The 20,915-nt window shown below is 31.6% G+C and overlaps 5 protein-coding genes across 5 annotated transcripts; 3 read left to right on the top strand and 2 right to left on the bottom strand.

Annotated features, from left to right (window-relative positions):
• Window positions 1-7,064: 7,064 nt before the first annotated feature.
• On the top strand, window positions 7,065-7,702 carry LOC113381422 (histone H1.2-like). Its single transcript, XM_026620346.1, has one exon. The coding sequence runs from the start codon at window positions 7,124-7,126 to the stop codon at window positions 7,700-7,702; it is 579 nt and encodes a 192-aa protein (XP_026476131.1). The 5' UTR covers window positions 7,065-7,123.
• Window positions 7,703-8,698: 996 nt separating this feature from the next.
• On the bottom strand, window positions 8,699-9,202 carry LOC113381421 (histone H3.3). Its single transcript, XM_026620345.1, has 2 exons — window positions 9,174-9,202; window positions 8,699-9,060 (listed from the first exon to the last, which is right to left on the bottom strand). The coding sequence occupies exons 1-2, from the start codon at window positions 9,200-9,202 to the stop codon at window positions 8,724-8,726; spliced, it is 366 nt and encodes a 121-aa protein (XP_026476130.1). The 3' UTR covers window positions 8,699-8,723.
• Window positions 9,203-9,238: 36 nt separating this feature from the next.
• LOC113381419 (histone H4-like) lies at window positions 9,239-9,583 on the top strand. The gene has a single exon (XM_026620344.1). The coding sequence runs from the start codon at window positions 9,356-9,358 to the stop codon at window positions 9,572-9,574; it is 219 nt and encodes a 72-aa protein (XP_026476129.1). The 5' UTR covers window positions 9,239-9,355; the 3' UTR covers window positions 9,575-9,583.
• An 896-nt stretch (window positions 9,584-10,479) lies between these two features.
• Window positions 10,480-10,974, bottom strand: LOC113381418 (histone H2B-like). The gene has a single exon (XM_026620343.1). It carries the CDS (start codon window positions 10,927-10,929, stop codon window positions 10,558-10,560), a length of 372 nt encoding a protein of 123 aa, XP_026476128.1. The 5' UTR covers window positions 10,930-10,974; the 3' UTR covers window positions 10,480-10,557.
• Window positions 10,975-11,089: 115 nt separating this feature from the next.
• Window positions 11,090-11,565, top strand: LOC113381417 (histone H2A). The gene has a single exon (XM_026620342.1). The coding sequence runs from the start codon at window positions 11,149-11,151 to the stop codon at window positions 11,521-11,523; it is 375 nt and encodes a 124-aa protein (XP_026476127.1). The 5' UTR covers window positions 11,090-11,148; the 3' UTR covers window positions 11,524-11,565.
• Window positions 11,566-20,915: the final 9,350 nt, after the last annotated feature.

The raw sequence follows: 20,915 nt of genomic DNA, 5'->3' as shown, positions 1-20,915 counted from the left end.
ATTTATATAACTCTAACAAAAATATATTCTTATTATAACTTGTCTGATCGCGCAAGCATTGCAAAAACGAATTTATAAATGTTACTTTAAGCAGTTGTGACAAATAGGAAAAGCGCATTTTCATTTAATATCTGTAAACCGACACAACCAAATATTTTAAATTTTAACAAATTATCAAATTATTCAAAAGTCCTTAATCTATGAGCTATTATGTAACTTGCCCTTTTTTTATCTTTATTTTGTAAACCATCTCGCTCATAAAATTTGCTACCTATGCATTTACTACCTTTTTTTTATCTATATATTCTTACTATTCTTAACTCTATTCTATATTATTACTATTCTTAACTCTATTCTATCTGGGCGTGCATTAATTGTATAAAAGAGAAAAAAAAAAGTCTATAAACAAGTAATTTCTTTTATATAATAAATCTCGCAAAAGAACAAAGAAACAACAGGTGTAATAAATAATAATTATATCAAAAATAACCTTACTGTTATTATAAAACATTTGTAAACCGAATCGAGCATTGAATTTAAAAAAAATAACAATTATTAAATAATCTCACTATTTGACCTATGGGTTATTCGGAAGCTCGCCATTTTTGTTTTTTATCTACTTTCTCCTATTTATGCCTATCTTTTTCGTAAATCCTAGCGACTTATGCATTCTTCCTTTTCGCTTATTAGGCTTTTTGCATTTTTTTATACCTCCCTCTAGTCCTACTAGCATTTCTATTTGTCCCTTTGTCGCATTGCATTCGTCTTCCCTTACGTGTTGTACACGCCCCTTTTTACGCATCTCTAACAGTTCCGTCTCACCTAGAGAGTACCCGTTCGCAAATTTATCCAACTAAATTTTACTACGTATCTATTATCTTATAATTACTATGATTCTATCACGTTATTATTATCCTTAATCCTTTATTCCTATCTCCCTTATCTATATTTGACTAAACATGTGACTGCCGTCTTGTTGCGCTAATGGAATAATTGCAAAATAACATAACCGGTTGAATGAAAGGGACTAGAAACCTATGATTTTTAAACTGAAGACAATAAAATTCATTCGACGTTTCCTTTATCCATCTTTTCTACCGCGAAAACTAAATATCAATCATTAAGTACTAAACACAAACAATTCAACAATAATTCAAAAACCAAATTAATAATAAAAACAGCATCAAAGTATTTTTTAACAGTAACAACCATAAAAAAAACTATCAAATATAAAAATTAAATTTCTAATCCCATTTCACTATTGGCAGTATGAGCCGTATCGACCTTGATGTCAGTGGGCTCGACTGATTACAATTAGATCGGGGTGACTAAGTCCGCTCTAATTGAAAATCACCAAAGACATCCTGATCAATTCAAATGCATATCGAAAATCGGTGTCACCAAGAGCTTTTGCACTGAATTATATACAAGCTATCCAGGCGGTGGTGATCGACCTAACAAAAATTTGCCACAATTCAAATCCCTGTAAGCCGTTGCTTTCGACGCATTCCCAAACAAATATTCGGCACCTCATATGCACGGAGGCGAATAACTCCGCAATTCTCAAAACTGCTCTAAATTTTGAGATAAAACAAATCATAATAAAAATACTCTAACGCAATAGCGCAAACAAAACTAAACTGAAAAAGAAATTCGCTCGTAATTTAAAAACAGCCACATGTATTCGAAAATGATTGTAAATCCCTGACTCAACAAAAAAAACATATATATATATACAAAGACATCTTCCCTAATTTTAAAATATTTTTTACATTACACTTAACTATCTATGCAACGAAAAAAAAAGCTTTTAGCCTTGCGTTGACATATAGGGACCAGCAATTCGCAACACGAGAACGATGTCTGGACATTTTCGAACTCACATATACTAGCCACCCGCGTTGTGGCGTCTTAAAACGTAGGGATGAAATGTTTTACACAAAAAAAGACATAAATATTATCTTGCTGCGTCACTAAATGTCTATGATTTGAAATCGAATTCTAAGAGAAAAGGACTTCAACGATATCTTACCCTTGCAATATGATATTTTAAAATAACTTTCTTTAAAATATTTACGACTATATATATAAAACTAGCTGTAAGTGGAATTCTGTCTTAAGGCAATTAAGGCATCGTGCCTTAAGGCAAATTGCTGGAACTTCCCGTACCAAAAATTATTATTTTTTTAAAAACGATTAACATTTTTGAAAAAAATTTACTTCGAAAAAATAAGATTTTTGACAAACAATTAGATAAAAAATTACTTTTTTTTTTAAAAAAATTTTTTAATTTTTTTTTTAATTTTTTTTTTTGAAAAAAAATGTTTTCTTTATTTTGACATATTTTGAAAGATCTAAACTTTTTTTCAAAGCAATCGTACTGCATAAAGACGAAATATCAAACCGCGTAAGCGCCGCGTCGACGTCTAACGCGTAAACATTGGTACGGAACCCATAGGAATGTAAACCAAAATTATACTTATTGTTAAAATCTCTATAAAATATCTGATAATTTGATGTGCATATGTCTAATGATCATTTTTGACCGGCAAATGGCTTATTTTTTAACTTCCCGTAGGGTAAGTTATTGTAATGGGCCGAAAATCGGAATTGAAAATTTTACATTTCTCGACGTTTTGAAGGTTTCTGAACGTTTTGGCATACCTCAGAAAAAATGGATGTGTGTGTGTGTGTGTGTTGTGTGTGTGTGTATATGTATGTGTGGATACAAATTTCCAGTCACGTTTTTAGGGCGCACGGATCAACCGATTTGAATGGTTCCAAAACATTCGATTCCTATTGATTGGGAAAGCGCTGATTAGTTTTTGGCAAAGGCAGGTCCAGCCGTTCGGAGATACGGAGGCAAAGAGTGCAGAAAATAGAAATCGAATTTTTGAGCGAACGGAGTATCCGATTTGAATGATGTAAAAAAACATTCAATTAGTAATGATTGGGAGAAGTGTTTATTAGTTTTTGGCAAAGGCAGGCCCAGCCATTTCGAAGATACGGAGCTAAATATGTAAAAAATGGCAGTTTTTGAGAGAAACTAAGCGTCCGATTTAAATGATTCAAAGAACTTTCTGCTTGTCTTAACAAAATAATTGATTTTGGATTTTTTTTTTTTTTTTTTTTTTTTTTTTTTTTTTTTTTTTTTAGTATTTTGTATATCGAAAATATTTCAGATTTTTTTTTAATTCTGACTATAGTTCTAATATACTTTAGAAATAATTTCAACTCTGCAATTCGGTTTATATAATTCTTATAAATATTAGGCAATGTTACAATATTTATAATAATCTATTTGAAAACATTCAATATTCCTCGAACATTTCGTTACGGTGCGGGAAGTTCCAGCAATTTGCCTCAAGGCACGATGCCATAATTGCCTCAAGACAGAATTCCACTTACAGCTAGTATTAATTTTGTTTTGAGTATTTTCTATGTAACGTTTCACTGATTATGCAATTTACTAACTCTCTCATATTGAAATGAATGAAAAGGGAGTTATGGATATACTTTACTGACTACTACACTGAATAAACTAATAACGACAAATTAATGAGCGTATACTTTGTAACATAAAATGATACAAAAACATTATCTTGTCAATACAAGTAAAATGTTTTTTGAATTATTTTGAATTAGCGGTCAAAAATGATCATTAGACATATGCACATCAAATTTTCAGATATTTTATAGAGATTTTAACAATAAGTATAAATTTTGTTTATTTTCCTATGGGTTCCGTACCAATGTTTACCCGTTAGACAGCGACGCCGCGCTTACGCGCTTTATATTTTGTCTCTATGCAGTTAAAGCAGTACGATTGCTTTGAAAAACAAGTTCAGACCTTCCAAAATATGTCAAAATAAAGAAAACATTTTTTTTCAAAAAAAAAAATTAAAAAAAAATTTTTTTTTTAAAAAAATTTTTAAGAAAAAAATTTTTTTTTCAAAAAAAAGTAATTTTTTGTCCAATTTATAGTTTCTCAAAAATCTTATTTTTTCGAAGTAATTTTTATTCAAAAATGTTAATCGTTTTAAAAAAAAATAATTTTTGGTACGGGAAGTTCCAGCAATTTGCCTTAAGGCACGATGCCCTAATTGCCTTAAGACAGAATTCCACTTACAGCTAGTTTACTTTTTTCATTAGATCTCCAAAACCGCTAGACCTGCCTTTATGAAAATTTGATCGGTTCTTCACCTTGTCAATACAAGTAAAATGTTTTTTGAATTATTGAAATCGGACGCTCCGTTCTCTTAAAAACTGAGTTACCGTTTTCGCCACTTTTTGCCCCGTATCTTCGGAACGGCTAGACCTGCCTCCGCCAAAAACTAATCAGCACGTCTCCTTATCAATACGAATCGAATGTTTTTCGAATTATTCAAATCGGTTGATCGGTGTTCCCGAAATCGTCGACGAAAATTTGTATCCGCACATACATACACACACATACATACACACACACACACACACACATACATCCATTTTTTCTAAGGTGTGCCAAAATATTCAGAAACCTTTGAAACGTCGAGAAGCCCTACGGGAAGTTAATGAACATATATTATTTTACTATTTATTTATTATTTTACTATTTTATTTATAATACTATTTAATTTACTATTCAATACTCATTTTAATATATTTTAATTTTTTTATCATAACATTCGGTATATGTATAATTCGGTATAATTTAATTGATTTTAGATATTTTTATTTAAATAAATATAAATAACAACATTTGTTTGAATGAATCAAAGAATATTTAAGGTTATAAATGTACGAAATAATAACTTTATTTATTAGTTACGTTGTTATAAATCATTTAAAATGAATATAAAAAAAATCTATATAAGTATATTAATTTTTGTAGTGATTTCAACATCAAATAAATAATTCTTGTTTTATTATCGAATATTAGCACATTTATATGTTATTATGTTATCAATTATTATTGAATTTCACTAATATCGATTATAGAATTTGTATATTTAAAAAAAAAATTGTAGGGTTTGTTAATGATTTGATTTTTATAACATTCGCAATTCAGGCTAAAATCTCGCATGTTTTCTGACCCTCGAACGAGCGGTTATTCACGGTCGTCGTGTTTAGGAACTTACGCTGTATAGTGGCCTAAATGTTTCAGCAAACATTTACGCTAGATATCAATGTCAATATCATAATACCTTATAGCATTTTGTTAGTCTCGACAAGGAGAATAAAATAATGATTATGCATAAACAAAATAATAATATTATAGTTAATTTTGACGCGTGTTTTTAAAAAAGGGCGTGGCTTAGTGATCGTGGAAAGATTTACTAATAATTATCGTACAAAATTTATTAATAATCATAAATAAATGAATTGTTATAAAATTATAATAGTATTATTATAAAGTTATAATGAATTATTATGAAATTTTACTATTGTCGAATATAAATTTTGTATATTTAGGTATTATTTACATATTTCCTTAAAATTTAAGAAAAATTAGATAATCTCGAAAAAATTATATGAACACACATAACGATTTATATATCATTTTATTCGTGATTTTATTCTGCATCTTTCGTACGAACAAAGTTTTTTCGTATCTTTTACTGTTTAGCTAGTAGAGAGCAATCTGTGTGATTGATCACTTATTGAAATGCAAATTACATTTAGATTGCAGAAATTATTGACAATATTTCTATATTTTCATAAAGAAACCATATAAATTATAATACATTGTTAAAATTTCGTATGGTTCTCCAGTCATTCAATTCTAATAACAATCACCATTTAGGCTAAAATCTTGCATGTTTTCTGACCCTCGAACAAACGATTATTCACGGTCAGCGTGTTTAGATATAGCAGCAGAGCCGCCTATTCAGTTCAGCAAGCATTCAAGAATAAAAGAATAAAATAATATTTATTAAATATCAACTAATATATAATCTTTTCTCGGCAATGAATATAAGATATTATTATTTTATTCTATACAATTGAATTAAAAAAAAAAAAAAAACATAAATATTATATTTTATTATTAATGACTAAATTATTTATACATTCGATTTATTTTAATAAATTATAATATGATAGAAATATTATGATTTTACAGAATAAACAGTTTGTGAATTTTTTGACTCAAGTTATTTCAAGAAACAACAGTACAATTGTTTACTGTTTTGTATTTTATCGTTCTTTTGAAAACTACGAATGAAATAATTAATTATAACGATAATATTATTTTATTTGATACTATGCAAAAAGAGAATAGAGCACACACAAAAAATATTGGTAAATATAATATGCGTTCAAAAATATTCTTGAACTTGAATGCACGACGCGACATAATGTTTTACACAAATGATTTCTAACCGAATTTTATGCGTTGGTGTATTGATAGTGTATTACATCGTAAATATAATTAATTATTTCATACAAATAATATTTTATTTTAATAAAATATTATATTCGTTATTTAATCAAATCGTTTATATTAGCTATTGTTCAGTATGGATTCATAGAGTACTCAAATGAATGTTCAATGACAGTTTATGAACAATTATGATACTATTTATGAATAAAAATTTACAAAAACTGTTTCTAGGATATATAAGTATAATTACATCGCATCAAAATATAACATATCTCAATGCTCATAAAAATGCGATAACGATTTTGTTGAAAACGCACTATTGAGTGCAGAAATTATTTGAATATAATTAGCGATATTTTAGAAAAACTAACCGTTGAAATAAATCATGCTTTTGATGATATGTTGGGGATGAATTTGGCTATCATATAAATCCATTGTTTTATGCGAATTATTTAGAATAAAAGCGCTGGATTTAATTTTTTACAAAAATTTACATTTTTGTAAAATTTTCAAATATTATTGTTTTCTCCTCGTCCTACACTTTTCGAATATAGTTTTTGGCCACGCCCCTAACATATTTAACCAATCACGTGTTAGATTTACATTTTAACCTACGATTTTTTACTATAATGTCAGATAACGCTTTATCTACGTCGCCGGCGGCAACCGCTGCGCCAGCGACAGCATCGCCGAAAAAAGGGCAAGACTGCGGCTGTTAAAAAACCGCGAGTGAAGCCGTCCCATCCTCCTACATCTGAAATGGTAAACAACGCTATTAAAAGTCTGAAAGAACGCGGCGGATCGTCGCTGCAGGCGATTAAGAAATATATGTCGGCCAATTATAAAATCGACGCCGAGAAAATGTCAACGTTCATTAAAAAGTATTTAAAGTCAGCTGTTCAAGCGGGCACACTGATTCAAACAAAAGGCAAAGGTGCTTCGGGTTCGTTCAAACTTGCCGCGAACGCTAAACAGAGCGGCGGCGAAAGCGGTGTTTCGGCTGGAAAAGCCAGGACCGCTAAGACGCCAGCGGCAAAAGCAAAATCGAAGACAGCAAAGTCGAAGGGCGCTTTGGCCAAACGGGCCAAACCTGCTTCGTCCCCTAAAAAGAAGTCTGCATCCGCAGCGGGCACATTAAAAAAGTCGTCGGCGAAACCTAAGACGACAGTCGATAAGAAGAAGACCATTCAGGGTAAGTCGACGAAAGCCTCATCGGCCAAGGCAACGAGCAAAACGAAGAAAACCGTCAAGACCGCAGCCGCAAAGAAACCTAAATCGCCAAAGAAGACATCAAAAGTAGCCAAACCTTTGAAAAAAGCGTCACCGAAAAAGAAGTGAAAACATTTCATTATCTTTTTACACAACAGCAAACGAAAATGTTTGCACAAAGTCCTTTTCAGGACTAACAATAAATTTTTATCAAAGAACATTATTATTTTACTTATATATATATCTTATCATCTTATATTATAGCCTTTTCGTGGACTTCGGAAAAAATTTTAATAAAATATTTGTAACAGGAGCGCAGCAACGCTCGCTGTGTTCCTCGCCGTGTTGTGTCATTGACGAAATTTAAAAGTCAAAGTCTTTTCAATTTTCAATTTCGTCTTTGGTAGGGAGTTGTTCAATATCAATCGCTGAATTTTATTTATTTATTTATTATTTTTTTTTAAATAATTTTATATGAATAAATTATCTTAATCAAATGAAATATAATCAATAATTTATTAATAAAAGTTTTATATATCACTTTAAATAAATCAACTATACATAGAACGGCAACTCTCATAATAATTAAATTCATAATTTTTTCTAATTTTTTTTTATATAAATAATAAGTAAATGGAAATTAATTAATGAAATAAAATATAATCATTAATAATTTATGAAGTTTCAATCTTTTTTTCATATCGTATTCGAAAAGAAAATTTATATAACTTTAAATAACTATATATGAAATTAAAAAATATACAATCAAAAAAAATATTTATATATAAATATAAATATATATATATATATATATATATATATATATATATATATTTCTATCATCAGAACGGCAACTCGCCCATATTAATTAAATTTAGAATTTTTTAAAGAAGCTTTCAGAAATTCATGACGAATTTTACAAATTCAACTATAATATTTTTTAAACTTAACACAACAACACACTATTCAACAAGTCAAGTCATATGTGTTGTCAATAATTTCAATTAAAAAAAAAATCAATAAAAATTTCTAACGTATCGATGGAATAATTCTGCAAAATAAAATAATTTGAAAAATAATAAAAGTTCTTTTAATTGATCATTTTGGTGGTCCTGAAAAGGACCGATTTGTTTTATAGGACGACAGGCGTCTAAGCGCGTTCTCCTCGAATACGCCGAGCTAGTTGAATATCCTTGGGCATGATGGTTACGCGCTTGGCGTGGATCGCGCACAAGTTTGTATCTTCGAACAGGCCAACCAAATAGGCCTCGCTAGCTTCCTGCAATGCCATGACGGCGGAGCTCTGAAAACGCAGATCGGTCTTGAAGTCCTGAGCGATCTCGCGCACTAGACGTTGGAACGGCAACTTTCGTATGAGAAGCTCGGTGCTCTTCTGGTAACGACGGATCTCACGCAGAGCTACGGTGCCAGGCCGATAACGATGCGGCTTCTTCACACCGCCGGTCGCCGGTGGACTTGCGAGCTGTCTGCTTCGTACGGGCCATTATAACTCCTAGATTTTGTTTCGAGAACCTTCTCGTTTGACGATCGTTTTGATACTGACGCGTCCGGCTCGAATATTATGATCAAAATACATTACGAATGTCCGATGCTGTGCTCGGCTGTCATTGGTCGGCGCCGAATGCTCGCATAGCTATGATGGGCGTGGCCTAGCGAGCTCAAACTTTTCAATAATTTCGCTCGTCGGAATTCAGTCGTTATTCAGACTTCGAGCTGTTAACATCAATTTGTAAATTTATCCCGACTGCGATATATTGAAAAATGACCGGCCGTGGCAAAGGTGGTAAGGGACTCGGAAAGGGTGGCGCTAAGCGACACAGGAAAGTTCTTCGCGATAATATCCAAGGTATTACAAAGCCGGCTATACGTCGTCTTGCTCGCCGTGGCGGCGTCAAGCGTATCTCGGGTCTAATCTACGAAGAGACCCGCGGTGTTCTGAAAGTGTTTCTCGAGAACGTTATCCGCGATGCAGTCACATAACACCGAGCACGCCAAGAGGAAGACCGTAACCGCTATGGATGTCGTATATGCGCTCAAACGTCAGGGTCGTACACTGTACGGTTTCGGCGGTTAAATTGATCAACGGACGCAGTCATTTCTTATAAATACAAAACAAAAAGAGCCCTTTTAAGGGCTGTCAAATATAATTAAAAGAACAAGTAATATATTTTACAATTTACGTACAGGCTTTATTTGATTTTATATGAAATTTGTTTATTTTCTTGCAGAATAACTTGCTTTGGTAATATTATTGATAATATTATCAAATTGGAAAGCCCTTCGAATATGTTTTAAAGAAAGTATTAATTAATATATATTTTACTATTTTTTCGTATTGACTTTTTATATGCAATTGATTTCTTTTCTTACATGGGGGGGCTTCAATTAATAGAAAATAGAAGCCCTTTTAGTATTAGTATACTTTACAGTTAAGGGCTTCGAAAAGGGCTCTGAATTGAAGGAGCTCAATTAAATGAATGAATTTATTAAATTTTGCATATTATTTAAATTTATATAATATGTAATAATATATTTTATATATTTAAATAATAAAATTTTTAAAATATTTACGACAATAATTTTATTTTTTACGAAAATATTTAAATAGCGATTTTTTTTAATATAAATATATTTTATAATAAATTAAAATAAACTTAAACTTATTAACTAAATTTGAAAAACTAAAGTTTTAAATTGAATTGAATATTCAATCATTAATTTTTATCATATTGAAAATATATAGAAATTGAACATTATTTATAATATAAATTAATAATAACGATCTCTAATAGAAATCTGATCAAAATCCTAATAAAATATCATTAGTGTCAGGTTATTTTATTTTATCTATAAAACCAATGTAAAAATTATAAAGTTCTTTTGTAAAATATTTGTGGGCCCTGAGAAGGGCCTTTGTTATTGTCGACAGAACATATAAGTGGCATCACAAAATCTTCATCATTTTATTTCGAGCTGGTGTACTTGGTTACGGCCTTAGTACCTTCGCTGACGGCGTGTTTGGCCAACTCGCCTGGTAGCAATAGCCGGACTGCTGTCTGAATTTCCCGACTAGTGATTGTAGAGCGTTTGTTGTAGTGAGCCAAACGCGATGCCTCGGCCGCTATACGCTCGAAGATATCATTCACAAAGCTGTTCATGATGCTCATCGCCTTGCTCGAAATGCCCGTGTCAGGATGGACTTGTTTCAAGACTTTGTAAATATAAATGGCATAGCTCTCCTTGCGCTTACGTTTCTTCTTCTTGTCGCCCTTTGAAATATTTTTCTGGGCTTTGCCTGCTTTCTTAGCCGCTTTACCGCTGGTTTTCGGTGGCATGTCTGATGTTTACTAGTACACTGACTGATACGAAATGAGTCGTGCCGACGCTCCGTTTTCGTACTGCTTCAACGTTTTGACTGAAGCCGTAACAACGTACGTAGGCAAGGGAGGGGCGTGTCTACAAAAAATGGGCGTGTGCTTGCAACGCTCAGAAATCTATACGGGCCCGTTCGAGAACTTTGATATCATTCTCAGTTTGAACACGAACCTGTAAACATGTCTGGTCGAGGCAAAGGCGGTAAAGTCAAGGGAAAGGCTAAGTCACGGTCTAACCGTGCCGGTCTTCAGTTTCCAGTCGGTCGTATTCATCGTTTGCTACGCAAAGGCAACTATGCCGAGCGTGTCGGCGCTGGTGCACCCGTCTACCTCGCTGCAGTCATGGAATATCTGGCCGCCGAAGTTCTCGAGTTAGCCGGCAATGCGGCTCGCGACAACAAGAAGACCAGAATAATTCCGCGTCATTTGCAACTGGCCATCCGCAATGACGAGGAACTCAACAAACTGTTATCGGGTGTTACGATTGCTCAGGGCGGTGTATTGCCGAACATACAAGCTGTGCTTTTGCCAAAGAAGACAGAAAAGAAAGCTTAAATTTCTTTTATTGTCGCAAATTGACATAAAACCGTCCTTCTCAGGACGAACAACTTTATTCAAAAATGAACATATATTATTTTACTATTTATTTATTATTTACTATTTTATTTATAATACTATTTAATTTACTATTCAATACTCATTTTAATATATTTTAATTTTTTTATCATAACATTCGGTATATAATTTAATTGATTTTAGATATTTTTATTTAAATAAATATAAATAACAACATTTGTTTGAATGAATCAAAGAATATTTAAGGTTATAAATGTACGAAATAATAACTTTATTTATTAGTTACGTTGTTATAAATCATTTAAAATGAATATAAAAACTAGCTGTAAGTGGAATTCTGTCTTAAGGCAATTAAGGCATCGTGCCTTAAGGCAAATTGCTGGAACTTCCCGTACCAAAAATTATTATTTTTTTAAAAACGATTAACATTTTTGAAAAAAATTTACTTCGAAAAAATAAGATTTTGACAAACAATTAGACAAAAATTACTTTTTTTTTAAAAAAATTTTTTTAATTTTTTTTTTTTAATTTTTTTTTTTGAAAAAAATGTTTTCTTTATTTTGACATATTTTGAAAGATCTAAACTTTTTTTCAAAGCAATCGTACTGCATAAAGACGAAATATCAAACCGCGTAAGCGCCGCGTCGACGTCTAACGCGTAAACATTGGTACGGAACCCATAGGAATGTAAACCAAAATTATACTTATTGTTAAAATCTCTATAAAATATCTGATAATTTGATGTGCATATGTCTAATGATCATTTTTGACCGGCAAATGGCTTATTTTTTTACTTTTTTCATTAGATCTCCGAAACCGCTAGACCTGCCTTTATGAAAATTTGATCGGTTCTTCACCTTGTCAATACAAGTAAAATGTTTTTTGAATTATTGAAATCGGACGCTCCGTTCTCTTAAAAACTGAGTTACCGTTTTCGCCACTTTTTGCCCCGTATCTTCGGAACGGCTAGACCTGCCTCCGCCAAAAACTAATCAGCACGTCTCCTTATCAATACGAATCGAATGTTTTCCGAATTATTCAAATCGGTTGATCGGTGTTCCCGAAATCGTCGACGAAAATTTGTATCCGCACATACATACACACACATACATACACACACACACACACACACACACACACACATACATCCATTTTTTCTAAGGTGTGCCAAAATATTCAGAAACCTTTGAAACGTCGAGAAATGCAAAAATTTTCATTTTCGATTTTTTTGCGATTACTATAACTTGCCCTACGGGAAGTTAAAAAATAAACTCTACTCACAAGACCGCTTTCCATGAAACAACACTTAACTGTATAACATAACTTAATGTATCTGGCAATCATCATAAATTTTATGTATAAAAAAAAAACAAATTATTTTATGTATTGGTGTTTACGAAAATGATTATGAATAACAGAATACGCTAAACAATCCTAATAATGTTCGTAATAAAAAAGATTCTAAATCTGTATAGAACAACATTTTTCTATACACTAATTATAATAATTTCGAATTTAAAATTTATATTCTAATAATCTTAATTTAAAATGATGGTAATTATAATTAGCCTATAAAACGTATCTAATTGTACACGAACAAAAGCCTTTCCCGAAAACCGAAATCAAACAAAACAACAACCCCGCGCGACCGAACAAAACAAACGTTAACGAACAAAAATATAAATACAATAAATAGATTCAGCATTTCAAAATTATTATAAACAACACTTCGGCATCAATAAATTAAATTTTTAATAATCACTCGAACCACGTGATTTTTCATTTTCGCGCCAACACATTTTGGCGAACTGCTTTTACAATCGCGCATTAAACACATCGTCAAACTCTATAACCGTCAACCTATACCATTTATAGACTCAAAATAACAACTAATTTTCAAAATTCTTTGCTTACGTACAGTTCTAAGTGTTCTAACAATCATTTGTACACTCAACTATAGTAACAAAAATAATCGTAAATTCCAACAAAATATATTCAATTAATCTATCGCGTAATTAAGAAATGCCGAATCTCCGTGAACAATCAAAAACCAAATCGATAAATAAAAATAACCCGACACTACTGTAAACTTAAACAAAAGAAAAATAACCGCGAATTAACTAACAATAAAATTATATTACCGAGATCGTAAGTACTACCGTCGATGGTGGACCAGAATGATTACCAAAATTATTTATGCTAATTTAATCATCTGATCGTTGAACCAACGAAAAGTAGTACCCGGCGCTAGTCCTCCATTTGTTACGGATTCCTTTTTATTTCTTTCATTTATAATCCTTATTTTATTGTTAGTTAGTTAAACTCACTGTTACCTTTTATCGCGTACTCCTGAAAGATTATTTAAATTTACAACTACAAGTAATGAGAGGCGTTTGTTCGTTACTTAATTACAAACCTATATTTAAACATAACAATCCTTTAATCTAAAACATTTCTTATTCTAACATGCAACTTATTCTAGACTTATCTTTAACCACGGCGCAACCAGTGTTCATCACATGTCCATACATCGGGCCCGATTCACATTATTCACTTAAATCACATCTTATAATTACACAAAGTCTATATTCGGTTTGGGGCAGCTTCCGATACGCTGCCCCCCATGACATTATTTTAACTTACATTATCATCAACATTAATTTGATAAAAGATTGCGCGCACTACACCGCGCTCATCCCTTCGACTTATATTAAAGAATCTTTCGACCCGACACCCCTGAGGGCCTACGACCGACTTTATTGACTGTTAAAAGCAGACAACGACTCTCAGCCCTCAACACACTCCTCATCAGAGACATGGCGTTTTTATGCATACTCGTATAGGGAGAGGGGTAGTAATGTGTTATTTTACATCCGTGTGTGGGTTCTCACCCACACATTCGTAACAGTATCATGTAAACTCTATTCGAATATTTTATTATTTTTATCTTAAGGATTTACAATACCACTTTCACATACACGCGCATCACTTTTCTTTCCATTTTATGTGCTTTCGTTTTTGCCTCAGATATTTTATAAGATATTTCATATTTTTTGTAGACAAATTACATATATCAAGTTATGTTTATTGAACCAAAAAGCTTCGGAGTTTCAATGAAAACGTGTTATTTTCAAATTTTTATTGAACATTTTGAGCACACAGTTTGTCGCCTTCCTTAGCAAATGCTCTACAAGTTTTTTTTAAAGCTTAATTGTTAATTCAAAAGTATATCTGATCATGGGTTGGAACTGGATCTTCTCGTTTATTATTGAATTAAACAAATCCCACACAGCACATACATTGAAAAAAGTTCGATTATATATATATATATATACTAGATGACCCGACAGACGTGTCCTGTACCCAACTCTGCATTTTTTCAATATCCTGTACTAATATTCACCGTTCAGTTAAAATTAATAATTATTGTTTTTCGAATTACTATTTACATCAATAAATGAGTGAATGTAGAACTGCTACAAATAAAATGATGATTCTCAATTCCCACAGTTAAAACTTTAATTATCCCTTTGACAAATATTAAAATATGTTCAATAAAATTATATAATAAAAATTAAACACTGCAATTTATAGTAGACATTTATTTCCGATAGCTCAATTTATTTTAATGTCAAGGGTTATACAATTTTTTAGTCATACCTGTAGGTGTGGATGTAAAAATGAATGATTTTTTGTTTATTCTTGACTAAAACATTGACTTTCCAAATGTATCACACTAAAAATCATCGCCTGCCTTTGTGATTTATAGCATAATTTACACGTGTTGAAAATTGAAGTTTTTTAAAGGGTATAACAAATTCAGAAAGAATTAATAAATAGCATTCCCGGTAAAGGTACAATATCACATTGGTTTTTTCTACCCAAAATAATGGCTTCAATAATGCTATAATTATTTATTTTGTAATTTTTATATATTTGTACCATATTTTAACTGGCTTTTAGTAATTTTTATATATAATTTACACTTTTCTCACTAATAAATTTATATCATTATTACTTAAGTTTATATTTGAAGTGAATTATTTTTTCAAATCCTGTTCACATGTGCTCTATTCAACCTACGATCAACAAAATTGCAGTAAATGGAGAGGAAAAAAACGTGTGTCAGAAAAAGGCTAATCTTAATCTTAAATTCAGAAGTGAAAACAATTTGCACTCCGTCACCACCCACCGGATTAATTGAATTATAACTCTTTTAATTCTGATTTCAATACTTGCAATACACTATTTTGAAGGTAATTAAATGAGCTACAACTTTCTCTATCATCAATTTTACCGTAACTTCCCTTATTTTGAAATGGCAAAGGATTGTAGGACTCGAAAGACATTCTGGTTGTACACTATCAATATTTGTGTAACAGAAAAGTAATAAAAAGCAATAATTGGTCAGTAAAAGACTTTGAATTTTCATTTATATACCTTTATACGTATCTTTTATTTTTTAAATAAATTTTTTTTTCATGAAATCATGAGCTTTTTGAAATCCTTTGCACTAAAGTTTTGGTATTTTCTAGAATCCGTCAAGATCTCTTAAACCAAGTTGATTCCAGAGGGAATACGATTATTTTTAATTTTGGTGGAAATGGCACTCAAAAACTATTTGCTTTAAACGAAAAAAATATTGTATGCGTCTTTTATCTGCATGATAGCTCACTCATCTTACACGCAGAAGTACTAATTTTAAAGCTTATTTTGAGTACTATAAAACCCTATTTTCATACCTAGCTTAATATTGTTCTTAGAACAATTTATATAAATTGTTCCAAGAAGGTGTTCTATGTAGAACACCGATTTATTAGGATTTTGATTGATATAATTTTGTTCATTACATGATTTTCGTTTAAATGTATATTTTTAGAAATAATTGCCAAAAACGATGAAAAACGCAAAAAAACAACAAATTTTCAGTAGCCAGTAACTTGAAAAGTAATTTCTTTTTTGAAAAACATTATTAAACATTTTTCTATTCTAATTAGTTCTTTTATCGTTAGTTTGAAAGAGATACAATTGAACCACTGAAAAGAGATGTCTTCCCCCCGGGAAGTGGCAAATGATTCTAAATTATTTTTACTTTTAAACTTGAGAGTAAGATCAACCTAATTCTAAAGTTTCATGCAAATTGGAGCACATTAAAAATATTCAGACCCAAAATGCTCCATTGTCTTGAGTAAATATTTCGTATCCAATGCCATACATATGAATTTTTGACATAATGAAACTTCTAAATAATTGTTTGAATAAATAAATTATTGTATCGTGGTTTAGTAAAGAAAGGCAAAACACGACTGCATTTAAAAGTTAAAAAATAATAATTAGTCAAAGTGAATTGTAGGCTATGTGCGATCACTGACAGACGCATGCGCAGACTGCATCACCTGTCAGATGTTGACTGTATCTTATACTAAATCTTATATTATTTTAATTTTTAGCACATCTCAGCTTCTTTTTGGCAATAATAATGTAGTCCTTACATTTTTCTTATTCATAATCATAATATATTATATTTTAATATTGCCTTAGCCTATAAGTGAATGGAAATGTTTGGCAAATGACAGTCGTCTTTTGTTTTTAATGTCAAACTATGCCATAAATATTTTCAAGGGCAAACAATGATAAGCGTTTTTTGTAATTTTTTCCATTTATTTCTACAATCTAACTATATATCTATGAATCAATACATTCTAAAAATTTCCCGAACAAACTTCAGGAAGATTCATGAAAATCCGAATTACAGTTTAGGAGGATTAATGAAACTTACATTGTTACAGAAGAATTTTATATATAAGATATATAATATATATATATATATATATATATATATATATATATATATATATAGGTAATATAGACTAAATTGTTAGATCCTAGGTCAAAGTTCAGCATATGGGTTGAAAATGGATCGTATTTTTTCCCAATGAAATAAATAATCTGTAATTATGTATATTCAATGAATTAAAAATGCAATTAATGTTAAAATAATATTTATTTTCTAGAAAGATAAAAATACTAAGCATTTCGCGGTAATATTTTATATAATCTTATATATAAAAATGGATCGCAAAATGTGTTGGTAAGCGCATAACTCAACAGCGCCTGGACCAATTTGGCCAATTCTTTTTTTAAAATGTTTGTTGATGTCCAAGGATGGTTCTTACGGCGAGAAAAATTCGAATAATTGTCGGGAAAACCCTAAAAACAGCCCTTTTCTAACTAATACGAATAATCGTAGTCGGCTTCTCGACATTATTTCTTTTGTTTCACTTTCGGCAGACGAAAAAATTGGTATGGCGTTAAAGAATTTGACTTCAAGTCATATAAGATTAAAAAAATCAATGTCAATGTCCATTTGCCGCCCTTGCCGGTGGTATTTTCTTGCATTTTCTGTTATACTCTACTGAGTGCTTTTGTTTTGTTTGTAGTGTTTTGTTATCTACCTATGAATAAAAAGTTATTGCATGTGACACAATATTTTAATATTGCCTCCTATAAGACGAGGCAATTTAAGTAGATCACGAAATGCTACAAACCAAGCTAATTACCGATCTAATCGTACTGCACAAGAACATGACGACCGAAATGAACATAAAATACTCAATACCAAATGGGCCGCAATGTTGGTAGTAATGAAGCAATTTGGCGAATATTTTCTTTTTCAATTCATGAAAGACACCCTTCTGTTATTCACTTAGCTGTGCATTTAGAAAATGGGCAAAGGGTGTACTTTACAGCAGTGAACGCAGGTCAAAGAGCTGCTCAGCTACCCATCTACTGTGACATGTAAAAACGATAATTTTGCACAAACACTGATATATTCTGAAATGCGAAAATATTATACTTGGAATCAAGAAGATTTATACGACGGAAACAAGGAAAACCAGTACCAGGATACACAGATGCATATTCCACCGATGCGATTGATCGAATTTATTCATTACTTCCAAGCCATGGTGAATGTTTTTATTTACGACTGCTATTAGTCAATGTACGTGGCCCAACATCATTCCAACATTTACGAACTGTTGATAGTGAATTGTGTGGATCCTACAGAGAAGCCCGTCAACGTTTACAATTGCTAGAAAATGACGCTGATTGGGATCAAACTCTCAGCGATGCTGTAATATCTTCACACGCTCATCAAATACGAACATTGTTTTCTATAATCATATCCACATGCTTTCCATCAAACCCGATTGATTTGTGGACAAAGTACAAAGATTATATGTGTGATGATATTTTGTGTCAAATAGGAATATGGGAAATACATATATGCAATAAATATCAGTAAAGAAATTACAAGGAAGTATTGATTTCAATTGAAGACATGTGCTTGATGATGTCAAACAAAGTATTAATTCACATAGGCCTGGCCGCGCCCAATCGCCCAATCGCCCAATGCATGATGCTTTTTATCAAGAGTTGTATCGAGAAAAACTGTATGATCTCAATAATTTGAAAGAATTAATCGAAACAAATCTTCCACTGTTGAATGAACAACAGAGGTATGTATTTGATATTCTTATGAAAGTAACAAATGATGGAACTGGGGGGATTTACTTCTTAGAAGCGCCTGTTGGTACAGGAAAAACTTTTTTGATTTTTTTAATATTAGCAACAATTCGCTCACAAAACAAAATTGCACTTGCCCTCGCTTCATCGGGAATCGCAGCATCTTTACTCGAAGCTGGTCGAACAGCCCATTCAGCACTAAAATTGCCATTAAGTATGCAAAGCAATGAAACTCCAACTTGCAACTTTTCGAAGAACTCTCAATTGATCGTTTGGTAAGAATGCACGATGACACATAAAAAATCTTTTGATGCTTTAGACAGAACCTTAAAAGATCAACAGAGCAATCAGAACCGATTTGGTAGATTTTTTTGACAGGACAAAGTCTGTCGGGTCAGCTAGTATAACATAAAATTGAAATTTTAACTTACAATTACAAGGATAAAATAAACCTAACCTAACAAAACAATACAATAAAACCCTAACTAAATAATACAACAAAACCTAACTAAATAATAATAAGCCTAACTAAGTTATCACCAACTTCAGCCTCCGACTCTCGAATATCATTATAAATAGTTTCGGCTACAATCTCTGAAATCATTATTGGTTTAAAAAAATTAATATAAATATTCCAAGTGAACAGTTTCATTATTTACTTATTTTATTATTGTAAGAACATCATTATTACCCTTTATCAATTGTACAAAACGCGGTAATGAAAAATTCTTATTTCCTTTTAATAATGTTTTACATAATGATACTATTGCAACTTTCGGACAATGACCGCCAGTACGAACAAGCCGAGTTTTTTTTTAATGAAACTCATAATACCATCAATTTCACCAAGTATATATTTAACAAACTCTGTTTCGTTGCCTTAGTTTCGAACAACAATGTAAAAAGATCGTCACAATTGTCTGTAGTATTTGTTCACATTTCTTTTTTGTGATTTGATCGAAATGCTCCTTGTTGTTTCTTCTCCATCTCCATTCGTTGCAATACTTCTTTTAAAATCCTCTTGCCCTCTCTTGTTTTGTTCTTGATAATCTGCTTTCATTATCTTCATAACATATATTTACATTTCATTAGTAGCAACTTGGTCGTATAGCAGAGGCTTATCCGCAACAACAAATTGCAAGGTAAAATTTCTGCGCAGCGCTAAATCCGGTTCCAGAGTCCTCTTGCCATACGTATATTTCCTGCTGGAGATTGCTGCATGACCATTTGAGAACTTCTGTGCTGGTAATATAGACAAAATTGAACCTGAATCCATAAGAAATTGGATTGAATTTTGTGTCTGCTATTTGTAAGCGGAGCTCAGAGCAAACAGAATTTATTTCACCATCACTGCATGCTCCTATTAATGACGGTGAAGTTAGTTTTCCGGCTTGTTTAAAGATTTTACTTTGTGGATTTGTCACCGAATCTGTAATGATAAAAACAAACTGCTCCTCGAGAGGGTGTCCTAAATCTATGTCTAGAACCACTCCTTGGTCTTGATCGATTGTGTAATTTCTGCTGTTCATTCTTATGCTTTTCAGTCTGTAACAGTTAGTTCCTTTATTTCCTGGACGCATGACATAAGCAGGGTTTTATGACGGTCCAGTCCCTGTTCAACTGAAGGCTTGTGTGCTGTGGACATGACATATGATGTGGTGCCACAGTGATCAACTAAAATGTCGGCTATTTCTGCAAGGGCCTCCAGGCCAAGATACCGAGATACTGTGCTAAATTTTTTTTTGCCGGAACGCTAAAATTAAAAAAAACGGTTCTCATATTTCAAAGAAAAAAATCATTACTAAACCCAATTTAATGTATATTATTTTGATTGGCAATAAAAC

The sequence above is a fragment of the Ctenocephalides felis genome, unplaced genomic scaffold (assembly GCF_003426905.1).
Source record: "Ctenocephalides felis isolate EL2017-DRISC unplaced genomic scaffold, ASM342690v1 CF-g0.4_SCAFFOLD_02885, whole genome shotgun sequence".
Taxonomy (NCBI): Eukaryota; Metazoa; Arthropoda; class Insecta; order Siphonaptera; family Pulicidae; genus Ctenocephalides; species Ctenocephalides felis.
Note: the sequence above shows the minus strand (reverse complement) of the source record. Positions and strands in the feature narration are given on the sequence as shown.

Excerpts from the sequence above, each read along its gene's own strand:
- LOC113381422 (XM_026620346.1), top strand. The coding sequence starts at position 7,124 with ATGGTAAACAACGCTATTAAAAGTCTGAAAGAACGCGGCGGATCGTCG.
- LOC113381421 (XM_026620345.1), bottom strand. The coding sequence starts at position 9,202 with ATGACAGCCGAGCACAGCATCGGACATTC. Across the intron at positions 9,061-9,173 it reads GAGCACAGCATCGGACATTC|ACAGCTCGCAAGTCCACCGG; the intron begins GTAATGTATTTT and ends CGTACGAAGCAG.
- LOC113381419 (XM_026620344.1), top strand. The coding sequence starts at position 9,356 with ATGACCGGCCGTGGCAAAGGTGGTAAGGGACTCGGAAAGGGTGGCGCT.
- LOC113381418 (XM_026620343.1), bottom strand. The coding sequence starts at position 10,929 with ATGCCACCGAAAACCAGCGGTAAAGCGGCTAAGAAAGCAGGCAAAGCC.
- LOC113381417 (XM_026620342.1), top strand. The coding sequence starts at position 11,149 with ATGTCTGGTCGAGGCAAAGGCGGTAAAGTCAAGGGAAAGGCTAAGTCA.